Here is a 17459-nt window from a genome sequence, read left to right as displayed (position 1 = left end):
GAAATATTGAATATCTCCGGATCCGTCGAAACCCTTACGGATCCTCACGAGGATTAACGCAAGTTTTTGCGAAAGGGCACATTGTCAGAGCAGATAAAAGAATAAGAAAAAGTAAAGATATACATCCGTTGCATACGTTCGTCGACTATCTTCTAACGAGACTTAAAATCGAATTATCAATACCGTTCGATATAAATTATTGATATCGTTTAGAAAGGGGGCGATATTTTACGATGTAAAATTAAAAGGATTTCGAGCAGATTTAGCTTCGCGCTTTGTGCATGCAACGATGCCGGTACTCTCCCACTTGTAGTACTCTCTCCCTCTTGTAATGTATCCCTTGTATATATGTATATATGCAACTAGAAACTTTAAAACAATTATGATACAAAAGACATTTTATGTGATCGCCGCCACGAAGAGTTAACACCTCCCGATACCTTCGACTAGTTCGCACAATAAATTGTTTTCGTCCATTAAAAATCGCCACCGCGCGGAAGCGGGGAGGCGCCGGGATTTCCTCCTCCGAGCGGCTCGTTAATTAGGAAAATAGTATCTTCGACACCGTCCGAATAATCCGGTTCCTCTTCCCCCGGCACCTCGCGTCCTTCCGCTTTCGCCGTCGATTAGAGCAAGCTGAGCTAGTAAAGTGTCTCTGATTAAATTATGCATTTTAACAATTCTGTGACTAATTTGCAAACCGATTGTTCTACCGTGTTTCCAGAATGTAAATTTAAATTATGTAATTTAAGGCTCGTAATCGTGAGCTTTTAATAGTTTGTTTCATCCCAGCTCGCTCTAATCGAACGCCGAACTCATTAACGCAGGTACATAAAAATCATGAGCGTCGTGAGAAAAAGGCAAGAGGCACGCTCATTCAAATTTCCGAAGAAAGGCGAAAAAGAGAGGGAAGAAACGCTTATATTAGTTGAAATTTTTTAATTTAAAATTTCAGACACCATGCCACTAATGTTACAAAACAAGGAAATAAATTCCTTTCAGTTCAATAATAAAACGCACTGTATATATAAAATGTATATATAATCGTGACAAAAAGATTTTATATTTCAACAATCCTGCATATGCGTGCCCCTATGGACAATTCTGGCGGCGCTCATGATGATAATTAACGAAATGCACTTAGGTACTCGGTCGAACACGACGAGGCCTCAAGATCAAACCCTCGGCATGTTCAAAAAGACGCGATTTTATTCACCATGATTAACCGTAAGAATAACTTCTCTCTCTCTTCTCGCCTTCCCTTTCAATTTTCCTAAACTTGCTTAAAAAAAATCGCAATCAAATCGAATACTTTGTATAATCTGTTACGGTAGAAAATCTCACATGTATATCGATCGCTATAAAAAAAGATTCGGGATTAATTTCGCATTTTGTGGCGGACAAAACTGAGGGCGGACTTACCGATTCGAGGGCAATCAACAACTGATCCAACGATGTTCTAAAAGAGACACGCGTGAAGATTCTCAAGACTCGAACTTTGTAAGAGCAGTAGCGTTTGACGCATTAAGCGCTATTTATACCCGCGCGAAAATAATCCTTTCTTCTTTGGAGTTCCGCAGGTAAAATTAGGAACAAGCTGCCTTATCATTAGATACTAGTTGTGGGACCAGATCAAAGATTTTGGAAAATAGTAATCGAGAAGAAACGTTCCTCGTTGTGACATTCCCGATGACACGAACAAAATAAATATAAATGTAGTAAACTTTTATAATAAAACCTATAATCATGACAAGCAACCCTAATGAATAGCATTATTGCATCCATCATAATCATTAGTTTTCGGAAATCTTCATTAATTTATTACAATCACACGTCAAGACACAATGGTTAATTATCAATTAAAGATCCTAAATACTTCTACGTCTACCGATCAAATGCATTTAAAAAAAAATTAATCATTTGAACATTATATTTTCGAAACGCAGCCAATGTAGATGGTAACCAGTACCTTCTACTGATCAATATTATTAGCTATATTACTTTTCAGCATTTGAGACCATTTCCTGTTTGGTCATCCACTTACGCCTCGTTACGCCTGTTTTCATGGGAGAGGGATATCCGACCCCTGTTCTGTTATTATTATTTACCTTGACGAATACGAAGGTCTCGCTGTATGTCAAAATTTTAAGATATGAATTTTCGGAAGTGAAATAAAAATAAGCGAGAAGAGAATAGAATAATAATAATTTTTTAAGACAAAAAAATTCTGTCTGAAATAATAAATATAAAAGAGGAAGAAGAGAGAATTTTACCTACGGAACTCTTCGATGCGTTTAATGAAATAAAACGCTTTACCTATCATACAAAGTGTGCCAAAAAACCGCGTACTCTTTCTTGATCACAAACGACATATTTTGTTGTTAGTAAAATGATTAAAATCGAGCCGAGATTGATCAAGAAATTCGTAGACGCAACGGAGTACGCGGTATATCCTGGTACACTCTTTCCGTATACAGCGCTGTTCGACGCGTCGAATATCCTTCGCAGCGCATTAAAGAAAAGATTGATCAAAGCTGCCGAGTTAGCTTTCTCAGAAACGGCGATGTATCTGCTCGCATCGAGATCTAACGGACGAATGACGTCCCGCGGAACTTTACATGCCTCGTCGCCCACACTCTTCCCCTTATAGTCATATCATTCATCGTCATCTCTCCCTTTCTCTCTCGCACATTCGCGCTTTCTCTCACGCATTCTTTCTTTTCCGTTCTCGCTCTACGCGCACGATGCATTCTTGAAATCACGATAATCCTGACGATAATTAACCACGATAGTAAAAGCATATAAGCTATACAGCTACCATTCTGTATCTACAATATAGTTTTGTTTGTATAATATATATATATATAGATTTCTTTTTTCTTTCTCTTTCTTCTCCCGTTTCTTTCCTAGCTCTAGTCTCTCGCATCATAAAATGAACATTTTATGAATAACATCATAAAATATCACTGTTTCGAAAAGCGGTTCAATGTTCGCGCACTGACGATTCGTTCCTCGTTCTTGTCTTCCACGTGGACGCCTTCTTTCCTGTGGTCGAAAACCGGAGATAGCTTGGTGAGAGTTGAATCTTTCACGGCAAGAGTTAGCTTCAATCTTCACGTTCCAGAATATCTTAAGAGAGATTTCAATCTCCTCAACAAGAATCGATAATCTCTTACCTCATTTTCTTTGTATTCTGATCAAGCCCTCTTTTCCCATCGGCATTTCTTCGTGATTAAAAGACACGAAGCTTCTTTGACATCTTGTTCGACTTACTCCATTTCATTCTTCAGATTCTCAACAATCTGACAGCGCTCTCTTATTCGCAATCACATTCGCTTCAAATACTTCGCTCCACGTTTCTTCAAAGACGAAACTCTCTTTTCTCTCTCTTTCTCTCCAAAAAGTCATCTTCTGGACTTGTTCCTCTCAGGCCCCGAGCGTGTTTAGGATGCCGGCGCTCTCCTTGTGTTTCCGGCATCCTCTTCGAGCCGCTTCTTCATCGATGCGCTCTCGATGCTTCGAGCTGCCCAGCCGTGACTTCTTTGGTAGCCCCCCGAAGCTGAAGTCACGCTCCCGATAATGAAGGAGAGTCCGTCTCACGTGCGCGTCCCCGCCACCTTCGTCGAGCGATCATTACTGCAGCACGCAGCACTTGCACTTAGGCTTCTTCTTCAAGGTGACGTGCTCGACCTGTGACGCGTCGCCCGGGCCCTGCGCCGTCATCCTCGCGACTTCCACCGTCGCGGTCCGGGACGCGCCGACCTGAACCAGATACATTTCATCACTAAAAACAGTTGTTAAAATTATCTCGTTTCTTCTGCGATCCCTCCACCAGTCTACCTTAATAATGTTCAATTTGGTAGACCTTCCAACATTAAATACAGGCACTATCAAACTAGAAGCAAAAATGGAATAAGTTGTTACGTGTTCTTTTCGTTTTACCTTTTCAAAATTAACAGGCTGATTGCCGGTCTTGGAAGGAGTGCCACCGTGTGCGCTGCCATTCTCCTGGCCCGGCCTCGGCGACGAATTGGCGTGGCAATTCGCGGATTTGAGGAGTGGACTGGTACTGGAGTCGCCGGATTTGCCATCGCATCCCGGCAACGGCGGCGCGTTTTGACCCGGGGTCGGCGTGATCGGCTTCCCGCCCTTTATCAGCTCGACTATCTCATCGGCTTCCCGAGAGAGATCGCCGTCCGGCCTGAACGGGTTGTCCCAGCCGCTGTCCGTACTGAAATCAGTAAAAGTCGCGATTAGTTTTGCGCGAAAAATTCCTCTCGTTATATTTCGCGAATCTCAAATTTCGAGATTCCTTATTCGAACAACGATTCTTGCCGAGGATTATTGCTTCCATCGCAATCTCTCAGATGCCGATGTTAAATATATCGCGGTATCTCTCGAAAATTGAACTTTTCAAATAGGATTTACATTAAATCAAATAAAAACCAAAAAGATTATTTAATTTCGTTCGTAAATTTAATGCAAGAAGATCTTCATCTTTCTTGATCTGATATAACTAGATGTAAACTTTTGTTACAATAAGATTTACTTCAAATTAATTGAAAAATAAAAAGATCATTTAATTTGTAAAGTTTACTAGTTTGCGAGAACATCTTCATCTTCATTGAATATTATTGTTATGCATCTTCTTTTTTTAGCACTTTATTCTCTATATATATGTATATATGTGCTATTTGGATTTTGTGTTTTAAAAAGTTTACTTCCATAAATTCGAGATAAATAAATAATTAAAAATTTTATATCATTTCGTAAAAATTTCCTTAAATTTAAATAAGAAATCGACTGTTAATGTTTCTTATATGTCACTTATAAATCGTCCTATATTTGATAATATCGTGCTATGTGATAATAATAACACGTGCTTCTGGATGATATCTTAATGATGGATCTCGCTGCATAAAAATTGCGTTTTATATGGAAAATGCTTTCTAACACGAGATAATTCCATCATATAGCGTAAAAGATCGCGATCGTTGATATATGTATACACGAGGATAAAACTGCCTCGATGCGTAAAACTGACGGCTATAAAAAAAATGTAAAATTGAGTAGATTACATATTAATGCAATAGTAAATTTTGTCGACGCATTAGTAATTAACGTTATTAAGCAAACGGTTTAATTATGCAATTTGTTCAGTCTCAACTTAATATCTGTTTTATTCATCCAAGCGTCAGTTTTGTGCACTCAAGCATTTTCTTTCTTAATATAATGCCAGCTTAATGTAAAACTCTTGAAGCAACAGAGCGTAAGACCAAGATTATCGATATTGACCTACTTATTATCTTTATAATCGGGAAAATAAGTCAGTTGACTTGACAGAAATGCAAATCCAATTAAAATGTCTAAATATAATTATTTAAAAACTTACAACGCGCAAGACAAAAAGTTATAATAATTTAATATAAATCGAGTTCACATTTTTTTTTTTTTTTTTTATAAAATCTATTTTGATAAGCACCGCAGACCTGTTATTTCACGTAGAAATTCATTTTGCAACTTTTCCATATCTACGTTATTTATCATAGAGGCACGCAGTTTTTCATCTCGATAAATCTCTTCTGAAATTTTTGGATCCTTCGACTCTTTAGGTCCAAAAATACACTGAAAAAAATTTCTATATTTTAGTAAATATTAGTTTGCACACAACTGCGACTCCATTTATTAAAATAAAGAAAATTTTCCTTTTTATTAGTATATATGTGTATTCACCGAGAAAAAAATATACTAATAAAAAGGAAAATTTCCTTCATTTCAGTACCTAAATGAAGTCACAGTTGTATGCAAATTAATATTTGTTAAAATGCAGAAAAATTTTTTCCTCGGTGTATTGTACTTTAAGTTAATCGCACGCTATCGGTGACTGCCGAGGTCTCCACGGCGCCGGATATAGATACGCGGGAAGAAAGGTTCGCAAGACGTTTCCTTTCCTCGTTTCCTCGACTCTCTAATTAAATTCCGATTCACGGAACGCTAATCGCAGGCACACGCACGCCTCGCGTCGCTCGCAGCGGTTCTCAAGATACGCGCCCGCGGATAACAAAAGCCGCAGCTAGCGGGTTTTAACGCGAGTTTTACGAAGCCAGGTGGAATAATTTCGCGATCATGGCACCTTGAAGAACCGCATACCGCATATGCACTCGCGACAGGCGAGTCCGAAAGTTTCGTATCGCGGCGCGCGATAATAAATAGGGACGTCTCTATCTGCTCTCTTGCTGAGCACTAACGCGGCATCGATACCAAGCATTTTTTTTTACACAATCGTTTTGCGCCGATATCGAAAGTGCCCGCCGGTAAAGATATCGCTAGTCAAGAGGCGTCTCTGCACGTTCATGACGCATATCGATTATTCGTCGATCGCGACAACAAAAAAATCGTCTGTTTATCGTCAAATTCAAAATTGTTAATACCTCGCGCGAAAAATTGTCGAGATCCTAAATGTTAAACCCCTTGCACAATGCCAGGCAACAGGCAATAAGAACAGGGAATAGAAATGAGAAATCATGTATAAATGCAGAATAAACAGTGACACAGGCAATATAGACACAGAGTTTCCGTCACGTTGGAAATTCTGTGCGTTCCAATCATGGCATTCGAATTTTTTAGGTTGTAATTAACGATTTTTTTGGTTATCTCCTGTTCCTATTGCCTGTTGCCTGCAATGGCATTGTGCAAGAGGGCTTTAAATTTAAACGCGTCCCTATATAGTAAAACGTTCGATCGGTTGCAGGCGCGCCGAGCAAATTACGCTCAATTGCGATCCGCTCCGCGATGACCGTGACATTAACTTCACCGCTGCGCTTAATTGCGCCGTAGTGCACTGTTACCCGTCCGCGCTTAGCGCACGTGCTTGTTATACGTGTGCACGGACTTCCGGTCGATCTGCACGCTGCTTCCCGGTCGCGCCAGCTAGAATCTGCGTGTCGAAATTGTAGAATTTTCTCTTCTTTTTTTACGAGTATTTCCCTTCGAGTATTTTTTCTCTCTCTACTCGTCTCTTCTCAACATTTCACTTGCTTTGAAGGATAAATTAAAAATTCAGATTTGGATATTAATTATATATAAAATATATTAATTTGATCTCTCTCTAATCGCCAGTGGGAAAATTTGCACGTTCGAAACTAAGCCATTAGATACCGTTGAGAAATTGGACGGCTTATTTCCTGGATTACCAATTTAATATATAGGTTTGTCGCAGATGACTGTGTGGTGCAATCGGCCGTTTAGAAATAACGTCTAGACGGATAGGAAATGAGGACCGGGTCAGATTTCCGACGGCACGATCGATCGCAATCGACCTCCGTTTTTCTTTCACTAGTTCTTGTAATATTATTCGATCAACTCAAGGTAACTTTGCTAAAGGCGAAGATTATACAGACGCAATTGAGTTTCTTTCATCTTTCTCGTTCTTTCCATTAACAATCTTCGTTCATTTTTAACTGAATAATAGGATAACGAATAACTGTAATGCTGTAAACAATTATACTTGTTTGAATATTTCCTGATTATGAAATCAATTATGATTTAATGTCCATATAAAAGTATGGAAATAAGTCTTTAATAAAGTAAATCAAATCAATTGGTATTTAATTAATCATTTAAAACATTTTATACATTTATACAGTAGCCACAAACTTTTCAATATTTATTATTCAAACAACGAATTCAAAGCTAATATCGATAATCAACTCACGAAAAACGAAAAGTTTATATTTAATCAAAATATTATTCTCTATAACTCCGCCTTTATTAATCTCGAATTTCTTCGAGCCTTATATAACTAATATAACGAATTTATCTCTTAATTTACGATCAATTCTCGAATAATACTCGTATTTGTCACAAATATATCAAAAATAACTCCGTACTTTTGATAATTATTCGAAATAATATATATATATATATATATATATATATATATATATATATATATATATATATATATAACCGTCATGATCCGTCGGCAGATTTTGCGGTTAATGTGTAACCCTTGTCTAGGTTTATACAATCGGTCAGGGGTTGAAGACCTCCGAGAGAGACGTCGCTCTTTGCTCTTTGAGGCCGACGCGGTTCATAGCTCGAGCACGGTTGCGCAACGATCGAATCTAGCCAACTATTCTCGCGATGAAAAGAAACCAGCATGTGAAAAGAAAACAGGAAGGAGACGGGAAAAACGAGGAGAAGGAAAGCATGAAAGGGAATGAGGAAGAAAACGCGAGATGAGGCAATGAACTAGAAGAGATGAAAAATATCGAGCTGTCATATACAAAATGTCAGTTTTAGATCAACAATCTTTGAGTAACTTCCAGTGAAAAATGAGATCTATGTATAAGATTTAAAAAAATTTAGTCGCTTAATTACTTTTATGTGGTCCGAGTTTTTTACTGTACGAAATTTGCAAACGTCTCGCAAGAATTAAAATATATTTTCGTAGAAAAATCATTTCGTTTTAATGCGCAATATTTTCGATCATCGCAAGACGTTGTTCATAAATCTGTCAGCTGAAGCTTTCGAGATGCGATATCTCATATGCGGCGAACCGAAGATGACGCGAACAGGACGCAAACGACGAAGAAACCGCGAGTGAAGAGAATAGGTGCAGAAGGAGAGCATTATAGAGAGTGTTGGGAGGGGGGGTACTTATGTAAAGAAGCTGTCGAGTGCGATTACCTCTCGTTGCCGTCGGTGTCCTTGGGCACCTTAATCACATAGTACATGTGGCCGCCGTGGGTGGTCGTCATTTTTCGATCGCGCCCAGCAACATTTGACAGCACGGCAATCTCTGAGAGAAGATCTCTCCTCCCTTCTCCCCTTCACGCTCTCACGCTCCACCGAGCGCGAAGTCGACTCTCGTACACTCCATCGTGTGCTCTCACTCTTATAAAAACTCGACGGGCTAACCCAGAAGACTGACCGGAACGTCCCCCGTCTCGTCTCGTCGAAGAACTTGGCCGATTTCTTCCCGCGCGGGCGAACTTGAAGAGCAACGTAAGACTTTATTTTTAAGCGCGCTCATAGCGGGAGATCTGCTCTTCCTCTAACTCTTTCTAATTTCCCCCCTTCTCTCTCTCTCTTCCTCTCTCTTTGAAATTTGTTCGTTTCCTTTCTCGTGCGAAGAGAGAGAGAGAGAAAGATCCGCGCGCGTTATTTCGGGGCTGGTCGCGGCTTGCCAAGAGGAAAGTCTTCCGTCGAGTGTTTTCTGTTTTGACCGATACGAAATAGGTATATAGCCTATCGAGTATTTATCCGGCTGTCCTCTCTGGCGTACGTAACCAGAAGATTGATGGGACGAACGAACACTATCCAGGACATCGAAATTGGCACATCGAATATGAAGCACGGCGCGGCCGGCGTGCTGGTTTTCATCACAACGAAGCGCGAAATTAAATTTATTTCTCGTTTTTGGCTTTTTAAAAAGAATTATCCTTTCGCTAATTTGTACTACAATTTATTAAATATCTTGTGTGCATTTTTTTTTTCATTCCCTAAAAATTGATTTAACTTATTATATATATGTATTACGTATATGTGATTTTTTAAATTTCTACGTAGCTAATTACGTTATTTCTATTATTTGAGAAATTCCCAAGATTTTCGATTTCGTATGACAGAAGCTCGATCGTCAAACGGACTTTGCAAGCTCGTAACGCGGACAAGCCGGGATTTCGCTTCCGTCACGTGAAAGCTCCGGCCGCCTCGGCGCCTTGTATCGAGGAACGACCTATTTCGGGAAAGTCCGTGACCTATTTTCTCCTCTCTCTCTCTCTCTCTCTCTCTCTCTCTCTCTCTCTCTCTCTCTCTCTCTCTCTCTCTCTCTCTCTCTCTCTTCGGCATGGCCGGAGTCGCGCCGAGTCATCGGTCAATCGTCAGAGTCAGAGATATCGCGGTACCGTAAATGCACCCGTTTAGCAGAAATCGTGCTTCGGAAATCGTGCTTGGCGTTTTTGTTAACTCGTGACGGTATTTTCGAGGATGCGCGCATAGAGGCAGCTCAAAAATAGCCCGGAAATTTACACGTTGAGTCAGCGCTCGAAGTAGAAATGCGCGGCTCTTTCAAGCTCGCATTCTACTCGCGCTTTTGGTGTATTAAAACGTACAAAGATTAAAACGTACTGTAGAAGAGGAGAGTCGAACAACAATATTCGTAACGTTTAATAAAGGGCGAAAATAAAGAACGTCAAAAGGATTTCTTTTAAGATAAGTAGAGTTGTATTGGTAATTGGGATAAGTGATAATCGAAGAAAACAATCGATCGGCAGTGTAATGCTAAATGAAAGTTTTTACGTCGGAAAAGAAAGAGAGTCGGAAAAAAAACATCGGGAGAGAGAAAACACGGAGGAGTTCGAGGACTTATAATTGTGCAACTAGTTGCCTAGCGGAACACGAGCAGTATCGATTTGACACTGTTTACGTTACGTCTTACGGCTTCAATGATTCCTCAGCGAAACGGCACGCGAATCACAAATTTAGCGGAAATCAGTGGAAATTCTGAACAAGCCGATCTAGCAAGAGCAGGTCGTTACACATTTGAACAAAGTCAAAGATCAGTTATTGTCCACTTTTCATCACAAAGCTACGAAGAAAAATAGAATTTGTATACTGGTTCGTTTAAGCGACAAGCGATGCAAACGAAGAACGTGAACGTTTTTCTCGAGTCCTTCGGTGAACCACCCGTTAATTCGTTTAAGATTCATTCATTTCTCGGCGATGCGTAACACGCACAGAGACTTCTTCTTCTTCTCCTCTGTGAATGGAACTCTGTCGACCAATTAACGTGTGCGCGCGTCTTATATGCGGGGACACTCCACTTATCTTCATTACTCATTGAATTCGTCGTCGAATACTTTCACCAAGTTCACACGAGCAGCAACTGCATACGAACACACGTTCTGAACGGTTACGAACATAACCAGGCGTCTATTAATATAAAATGGAAATATTACATTAATATAAAAATTCCCATATTAATATACACAGATATTATAGCTAGGTTAATTTTTTAAAAAATATTACTTGGAAATTAAATTAAAAATGTCGAAGAAAATAAGTGACAAAATTGTAATATTTACAATTTCAAGGGAAATAATGAAAAATACAAATAAATTTCAAGTGTTAATAGCATCAAAGAAATAACAAGAGAAAATATAAATAATATGTATGTAAACATCTTCATTGTTTTCCTGATCAGGGAAACAATGACTTTCGCTTCTGCAAGTATGAATAATATATTAAACTGAAATCATATTACACTTTCACGAAACGAAACAAAATATATCTTTCCTAAATCAGGCAATCTAACGTGATTATTCCAACATTTCTGTGAACTTTCTCGTGCTCGTATATGAACTTTTCCCTTCGAAATGCCTGCCGCTATCACCCGGCGAAATATCGACCTTTCCCTGACTCGCATCCCTGTGTGTCCCTAGTCGTCGGAGGAGAGACTATCGGCCACTGAATATAATCCGTGAAAAAGTTAGCACGAGGTGCGCCATCCCGAAGGGTTAAAAGGGCCAAAGGCGGACGGAGAACGGAAGAGGGGTTCTGCGCTTTGTACTCACGATTTCGTCACAGCGAGAGCGGCTGCCGGCAACTTTTCACGATCGACTATTTCGAGACATTTGACATTTTCAGGCTCCCGATTAACGACCGACACGGCCTCGCCCTGCCTGCCTGCCTGCTTGCTTGCCTATCGTTTAATGACGTACCCTCTTACAGGGTGCATCACGCCGCCTTTCCCTTCGGCCTTCGCGCTCAACGGTTATGGGGGTTGGACGACTGAGGTGAAAATACGGGTCACGGCTGTGTTTCCTGCGTGGATATATACGGCTTCTTTGTGGCAAGAAATTAGACTGAACGCTTCTCAATTGCAATCGAATGAAGACTTGATTTCGACTTGAAAACGTTTTTGATACCTTGACAGATATATGGATTCTTACGTTCGATACGTGGGATTTAAGTAAGAGGTGATGCGATTGACGGAATTTGAATGAAGAAGATATTTATTATTGTAATTTCTACTTTAAGACGTATAATATTTTATAATAATACAACAAACATTAATAAATAAATGAAATCGGCTAATGAATTTTCTTTTCAATGAATACGTAGAAAAATCTATAACTTTATATAACTAAAAGTAGAATAAGCCTGATAGCTTATTCGTAGTCGAAATTTTTTAAGGATAATAAAAAACTTATGATCCAAAAAGTTGATATCAAATTATGTCGTAATTGCTAATTAAGCAACAACCGATTCGACTTCGACGAAACCCATACTCCCTCCGTCTTTTGCCAACTGAAGATTGGCAGCAGTCGGGAGTAAAAAAAGAACTGTTGACGAAAGACGGGAGAAAGAGCGTTGTGAATCCGACCGAGTTTCGCGATCTGTGCCGTATATGGGCCACTGGTTATAAGGTCACGCAGCATGGGGGTGCGTGTACGCGTATATGCGTATATGCTGTTGTGCGGCTGCGTAATCGACTTCTGCATGTACATACCTGGACCAGGCTCCCCGCGGGGTATAGTGAGAGAGACACGAGAGGAACGGATGCAAGATTCAATTAGTCCTTGATTACGTGATATCTGTGAGGTATCACGTAATGCTGACGGTCGTCGCAATGATAACTCCGTCGCGTTTCAAGTTACTTTTATCGCGCGAAACCATTGATCTGTCGAGATCAACGACATTATGACTCTACTTTCGTTTAGTTCGATACAAATTAATGGCAATTTATAAGAGAGAAAATAGCACCAGCAAAATTTTGCCGTTGCAAATTTTGAAATTAAGGAATTTAAACTTGAAACTCGCCAAGATATCTTTATCGAAGAAATATATGCAATCAAATTTTTATAATCACATTGCGGGGAAGCCTCTAAATTGGCTTAAAATATATATCTTTAACTATAATCGTTTAAAAATTATATTCATAGCCTGTATGACTCTGCAAATATTTTCCCACGAAATTCTATTGTTCTCTGCGATAATTCTCCGCAGATAAAATATTCAACGATCAACATCGCTACCTGTTTACCATTGTCATTGCTCGCGATTATTATACGGCAGCCATATAATCCACTTAACGACGTTTACTCGCGTCTATCGACGCGTAATTGGTAATTGACGGTAATACGAGGACCCGCGCGACCGAATTTCCCGTGAAGAAGCTTAATGGAGATCAACGAGGCGGAGGGCGAGCGTCATTCAGATGAGCAGGTCGTGAGAGTGCGAGGGCAAAAATCGTGTCACGAGGCGCGTCGCGTCGCGCTCGACCGGCATGTCTGGCTACGTCTCAACGCGAGATTAAAACATTTCGACACGCCGCGCGCCGTGTTAATTTAGTCTTGGAATTCTCGAAACCTTATTCCAACAATACTGAAAATTGTTCCTTATTCTAAAATCGTTACGGCGTTTAATTTCACTGTCGAGTCTTTCAGCGCGTGACGCCATTAGGAAAATCAGCTTGAAGAAATTTCGTTAAGTTGTCGAAAACAATTGTTCAGAGGCACAAAGCGGTTTTGTAAATTAATATAGGTTACATTGTGTGCGTAAATTGACGAGAACTTCAATTGCTTACGGGAATATATTAACAAGTGCATTCTCATCCCTCCTATTTTGCATCAACGAGCGTCGCTCGAGGTGCGCGCAGCGTCTAGGAGGATGAGTTATTATTATCCTGTTCGTGGTAACGCGCGTTTTTCTCAGACATGCGACGAGAGAAAAGCCCCGTTGAAAAATTCACGCCGTGATCGCCGCCGTCTCAACCTACCTACTCGCCTCTCTTCGAGATAAGTCTCGTTTTACGCGCGACACGCCCTCGTAAATACACTTTTAGTCTTTATGAACGTGAAACGGCTGCCCGGATGCACATGCAATAAGCCATGTATTTCGACTGTGCTCAAGGCTCGTTCTGTATGTACATAATTGTAGAAGCTTTCAAGAGCTAACTTGTACAGTAAAACAGAATTCGTTATTCTAACGAATCAGAAACGATTCCTTCAGATTAATATAATTAATATAAATTAATACAAATAGTAATTTATAATATTTTATAAATTCTTCAAAAGACTCGCTAATTCTTCACGGAAGAGATTATCGCGAAACGTTGATACACCGTGATTTTACGACAGAGTGAACGAAATTAATACGATTAGATGCTTCAAAAGATTGGATTGATTTAATTAATAATTTGAGATAAACAAGGCCTCGCTCGGCGACTGTATGGTAAAAAGTCGATTCACATTCTACGGTTAATTAGGCAATTAGGTGATCGCAACGGAGTTCATCCCGGTTAGTTCTGAACCTCTTTCTGAGGCAGGTCACGGTTCCCGACGACGAAATCGTCGTTCCTCCGGTCGCTATCTTTGGCACGCGCCGCTCCGACTTGGGACGCATTCGGATTACTCCGAATTTCGCCTCGCGGGTCTCGCAGCTTCCACGATATGAAGTGAAAAATATTTTCGTAAAAGTGACTTTCTGAAGCCAATTTAAAAAGCGAATAGAGCGTTGACACGTATTGTAACCATATTATGCATACCCAGCTAGGATAACTGAACATTGAAGTTTGCAGTTGCTGCGAAATTGTTAAGAAAATACAAAAAATGTATATAACATAGCTAGAACAGAGGAAACTGTATAGACTGCGTGGTATAGGCCGCTAGAAATACACACGCGGAAGCAAGATGGCACGCGGAAAAGTCAATACCTGTGAGTGGTTTACTATTTTCCTTTCTTTCGGGGAAGCCTGATTCGCGTGAGTTTTCCTTCGTATACTTTCCGTTCCTTCTACTGATATAAGGCAATTTGCAAAAGTTAAACATATCGTATGTATAAATAAGCGCAAAATTGTGCGCGTAACAGAATTGTGTAAAGAAACCAATTAATGCCGCTAAAAATTATCAATTTTTTTAAATTTTCGCTAAAAAATAAAATATCGAAAAAATACGAAGCACCAGAAAAAATTCGACGATGACTCATGGGCACCGTACGTGTCCGAGGTCTTTCATCGCGTCTCGCAATCGGCACACCACGGATCGTTCGCACTTATTCAACAAGGACCTTGCAGCGGCTCGGAAATCTCCGTGGGGAGTATGAAAAATAGTACACGCAACAGAAAAACACTGGTTTCATCAGCACTGCATTCGTTATTCGCGAGGTCGTGTCGCGAGCTTTGCGTCGCAGATTGCGGTCAGAATCGCGTGGCCATTAGGGGATTACGGCAAGTTACGGTAAATTTTCCCAGCCCCGAGAAAAATCGCGCGTGACACGCATTCTCGCGCACGCACGTGCGTTGAGAAGGGAGGGAGAGAGAGAGAGATGAGGATAAACACAGATCTCGATAATCGAACAATCGCGCGATCGGAATGGATCTTGACGATTTATCCTCCTGCGACTCACTCGTCGAGCCCGATCGGATTAATCCGAATCGACAGAGATCCACACGTATTAGGAATCACCGCACTATGCTCGTTCACTGTGCCACCGTGTCATCGGCCTGATCACACTGTCGCGATCGCCGTTATCAGCGCATCATCGGGGATGCAGCAGCGATCCCGAGGTTTCGACGTTGCTCGCGATCGGCTGCGCGATCGACACGCGGGGGACGATACGAAGGGCTACGAGAAAGAGGAGAGCTCTGGAAAAAGGGGACAAGAGGAACGGAGGAAAAATGGAGACAAGAGAGGAGAAGGAAAAGAGACGGACCGACGAGAAGGGGGTACTACGGAGAGAGAGAGAGAGAAAGAGCGCGCACGATTGTCCGCCGATGCAGCCGACAGCACGACTGGTGGCGGCGGCCTCACCGCACCTCTGCACATCCACCCACGCTATATCGATCTCTCCCGTCCTCCACAGTCCACCACCGTCGTCGCGCCTCACCTCCCTCCTCGCCAATCTTCTCACCGGTACTCGCGCGCATCAGGAACGCAGTGGTGGAGTCGGTGCCGGGCGCTGTTGCGCTGGTATCCGCGATTCGGCGAGGCTGCTGGGGCCATCGGTGATGGCAGTGGTGGTGGCGGTGGTGGTGGCGGCGAAGGTGGTAGAGGTGGAGAAGGTGGAGGAGGTGGTGGCGGTGCAGAAGTAACTTGGACTCGGACCCGACTGTACGTGAGAGAACGACTGGGTAATAGTAACGGATGGGGTGGGAGGGTGCATTCTGGATGTACAGGGTATCGAAGGGATCCGTGTATACCATTCTCGTCTGCAAACGAAGACTCAAGATTTTTTCTCGGAGCTTTTATCTCTCCCCTATGTTTTCTCAATTTTTAAGATTAAATATCTCGATGCCTAAACGCGTTATCATTGAAACCACGTAGTGAATGTTCTCATGATAAAATTTATCGTCATAAAAGTTATAAGAATTCCATTCGACTGTCTTTCTCTAAAAAAAAAAATGCAGAAATTCTTAAAAGTAATCTTATATAAAGCTAGTCTCTTCCTTAATTTTCTACATAATAAAAAAAACTGGAATATAAAACTTATGCGACAGTGTTTTCAGTTTAGATTAATTTGTGTATAATTGCAATATTATAGTTATACGAATACGCAAACTCCGCAACAAATTTATAATTAAACAAGTTATAGATTTGTTGAGGAATTTTACACGTGATGATTTCATGCAGACAAATTTCGTCGCAGACACGATCTTTGTTTGCACCAGCAATTAGAGACCTCGCACGACATATGCAGGACTTTACGTAACGTCCTATCGAGTAACAATGCTTGTACGCCGCAAGTGCCTAGCCATGCAACCGATCGAGCGTTCAGAAGAGACCGTTCAGAAGATCAGAGTTGTGTAGGAAAAAAAATGAGGATGCTCTTTCGAACGAGAGGAGAATACTCGATCGGTTCTCTAGGCTGTTTCTCCTCTTCCATTTCGGCGTCCATTTTACCGGTGGAATTACATAAGGGTCGAATGTGAGGATTCGCAAGGGATAAGCACAAGATAAAATCCGCAAAAAGGATAACAAAGTTTTGAAATAAATATAATTTTTGTCGAATATCTCGAATTAATTTCGAAGAGATAAACTGTAAGAAGAGATAAATTGAATTTCTCTGAAGATTTGATGAGGCTCCTAAGAGAGCTTAAAAAAACTTCGAGATGTCACAAAATATAATTCATATATACGGTCGCTCACCGTCGTCTTCATTGTTCGCCGACTTATATTATGCTCATTTGACAAAGAAAAGTCAGAAAATTTACATGCAACGTGTGCGGGCCAGGCGGCTCGTAATGTCGCCAGTAACGACAGAGACATAGAACAGTTTTAATGCGTAATAGTTACACTGTACCACGAACAGGCAGTAACCGCGGAGAACCATCGTAAATAGTTTGGTAGCGCGGTACCAGTCGACGGAGACACAAAGGGGCACAGAGGGGACCGAGAGAGAAAGGAACGTCACTTCCGGCCCATTAAGATCGTCAAGGGTCGCGCGAATCGTGC

General features: G+C 40.9%; 1 protein-coding gene, 2 long non-coding RNA genes and 1 pseudogene across 6 annotated transcripts in view; all 4 read right to left on the bottom strand.

The window, feature by feature from the left end:
• Positions 1-79: 79 nt before the first annotated feature.
• Positions 80-17459, bottom strand: part of LOC143893236 (uncharacterized) — a 70693-nt gene continuing 53313 nt past the window's right edge. For 3 of the 4 annotated variants that reach the window (XM_077398395.1, XM_077398394.1, XM_077398397.1), the window contains 2 exons: positions 3943-4231; positions 80-3762 (listed from right to left, as the gene is read on the bottom strand). In XM_077398395.1, coding sequence (XP_077254521.1) covers positions 3634-3762; positions 3943-4231 — 418 coding nt within the window. In that variant the 3' untranslated portion in view covers positions 80-3633. Of the gene's footprint in view, positions 3785-3942; positions 4232-17459 lie in introns of all 4 variants that reach the window. The other variant, XM_077398398.1, reaches the window with a different exon arrangement.
• On the bottom strand, positions 8711-16170 carry LOC143893338 (uncharacterized; annotated as a pseudogene).
• Positions 9577-15817, bottom strand: LOC143893246 (uncharacterized). Its single transcript, XR_013255745.1, has 2 exons — positions 15415-15817; positions 9577-9742 (listed from the first exon to the last, which is right to left on the bottom strand). It is a non-coding gene; the product is annotated as an uncharacterized LOC143893246 (long non-coding RNA).
• On the bottom strand, positions 9787-15341 carry LOC143893248 (uncharacterized). The gene is made up of 2 exons (XR_013255747.1): positions 11580-15341; positions 9787-10938 (listed from the first exon to the last, which is right to left on the bottom strand). It is a non-coding gene; the product is annotated as an uncharacterized LOC143893248 (long non-coding RNA).

This window comes from Temnothorax americanus, unplaced genomic scaffold (assembly GCF_048541705.1).
Source record: "Temnothorax americanus isolate GAGA-0224 unplaced genomic scaffold, ASM4854170v1 Scaffold12, whole genome shotgun sequence".
Taxonomy (NCBI): domain Eukaryota; kingdom Metazoa; phylum Arthropoda; class Insecta; order Hymenoptera; family Formicidae; genus Temnothorax; species Temnothorax americanus.
Note: the sequence above shows the minus strand (reverse complement) of the source record. Positions and strands in the feature narration are given on the sequence as shown.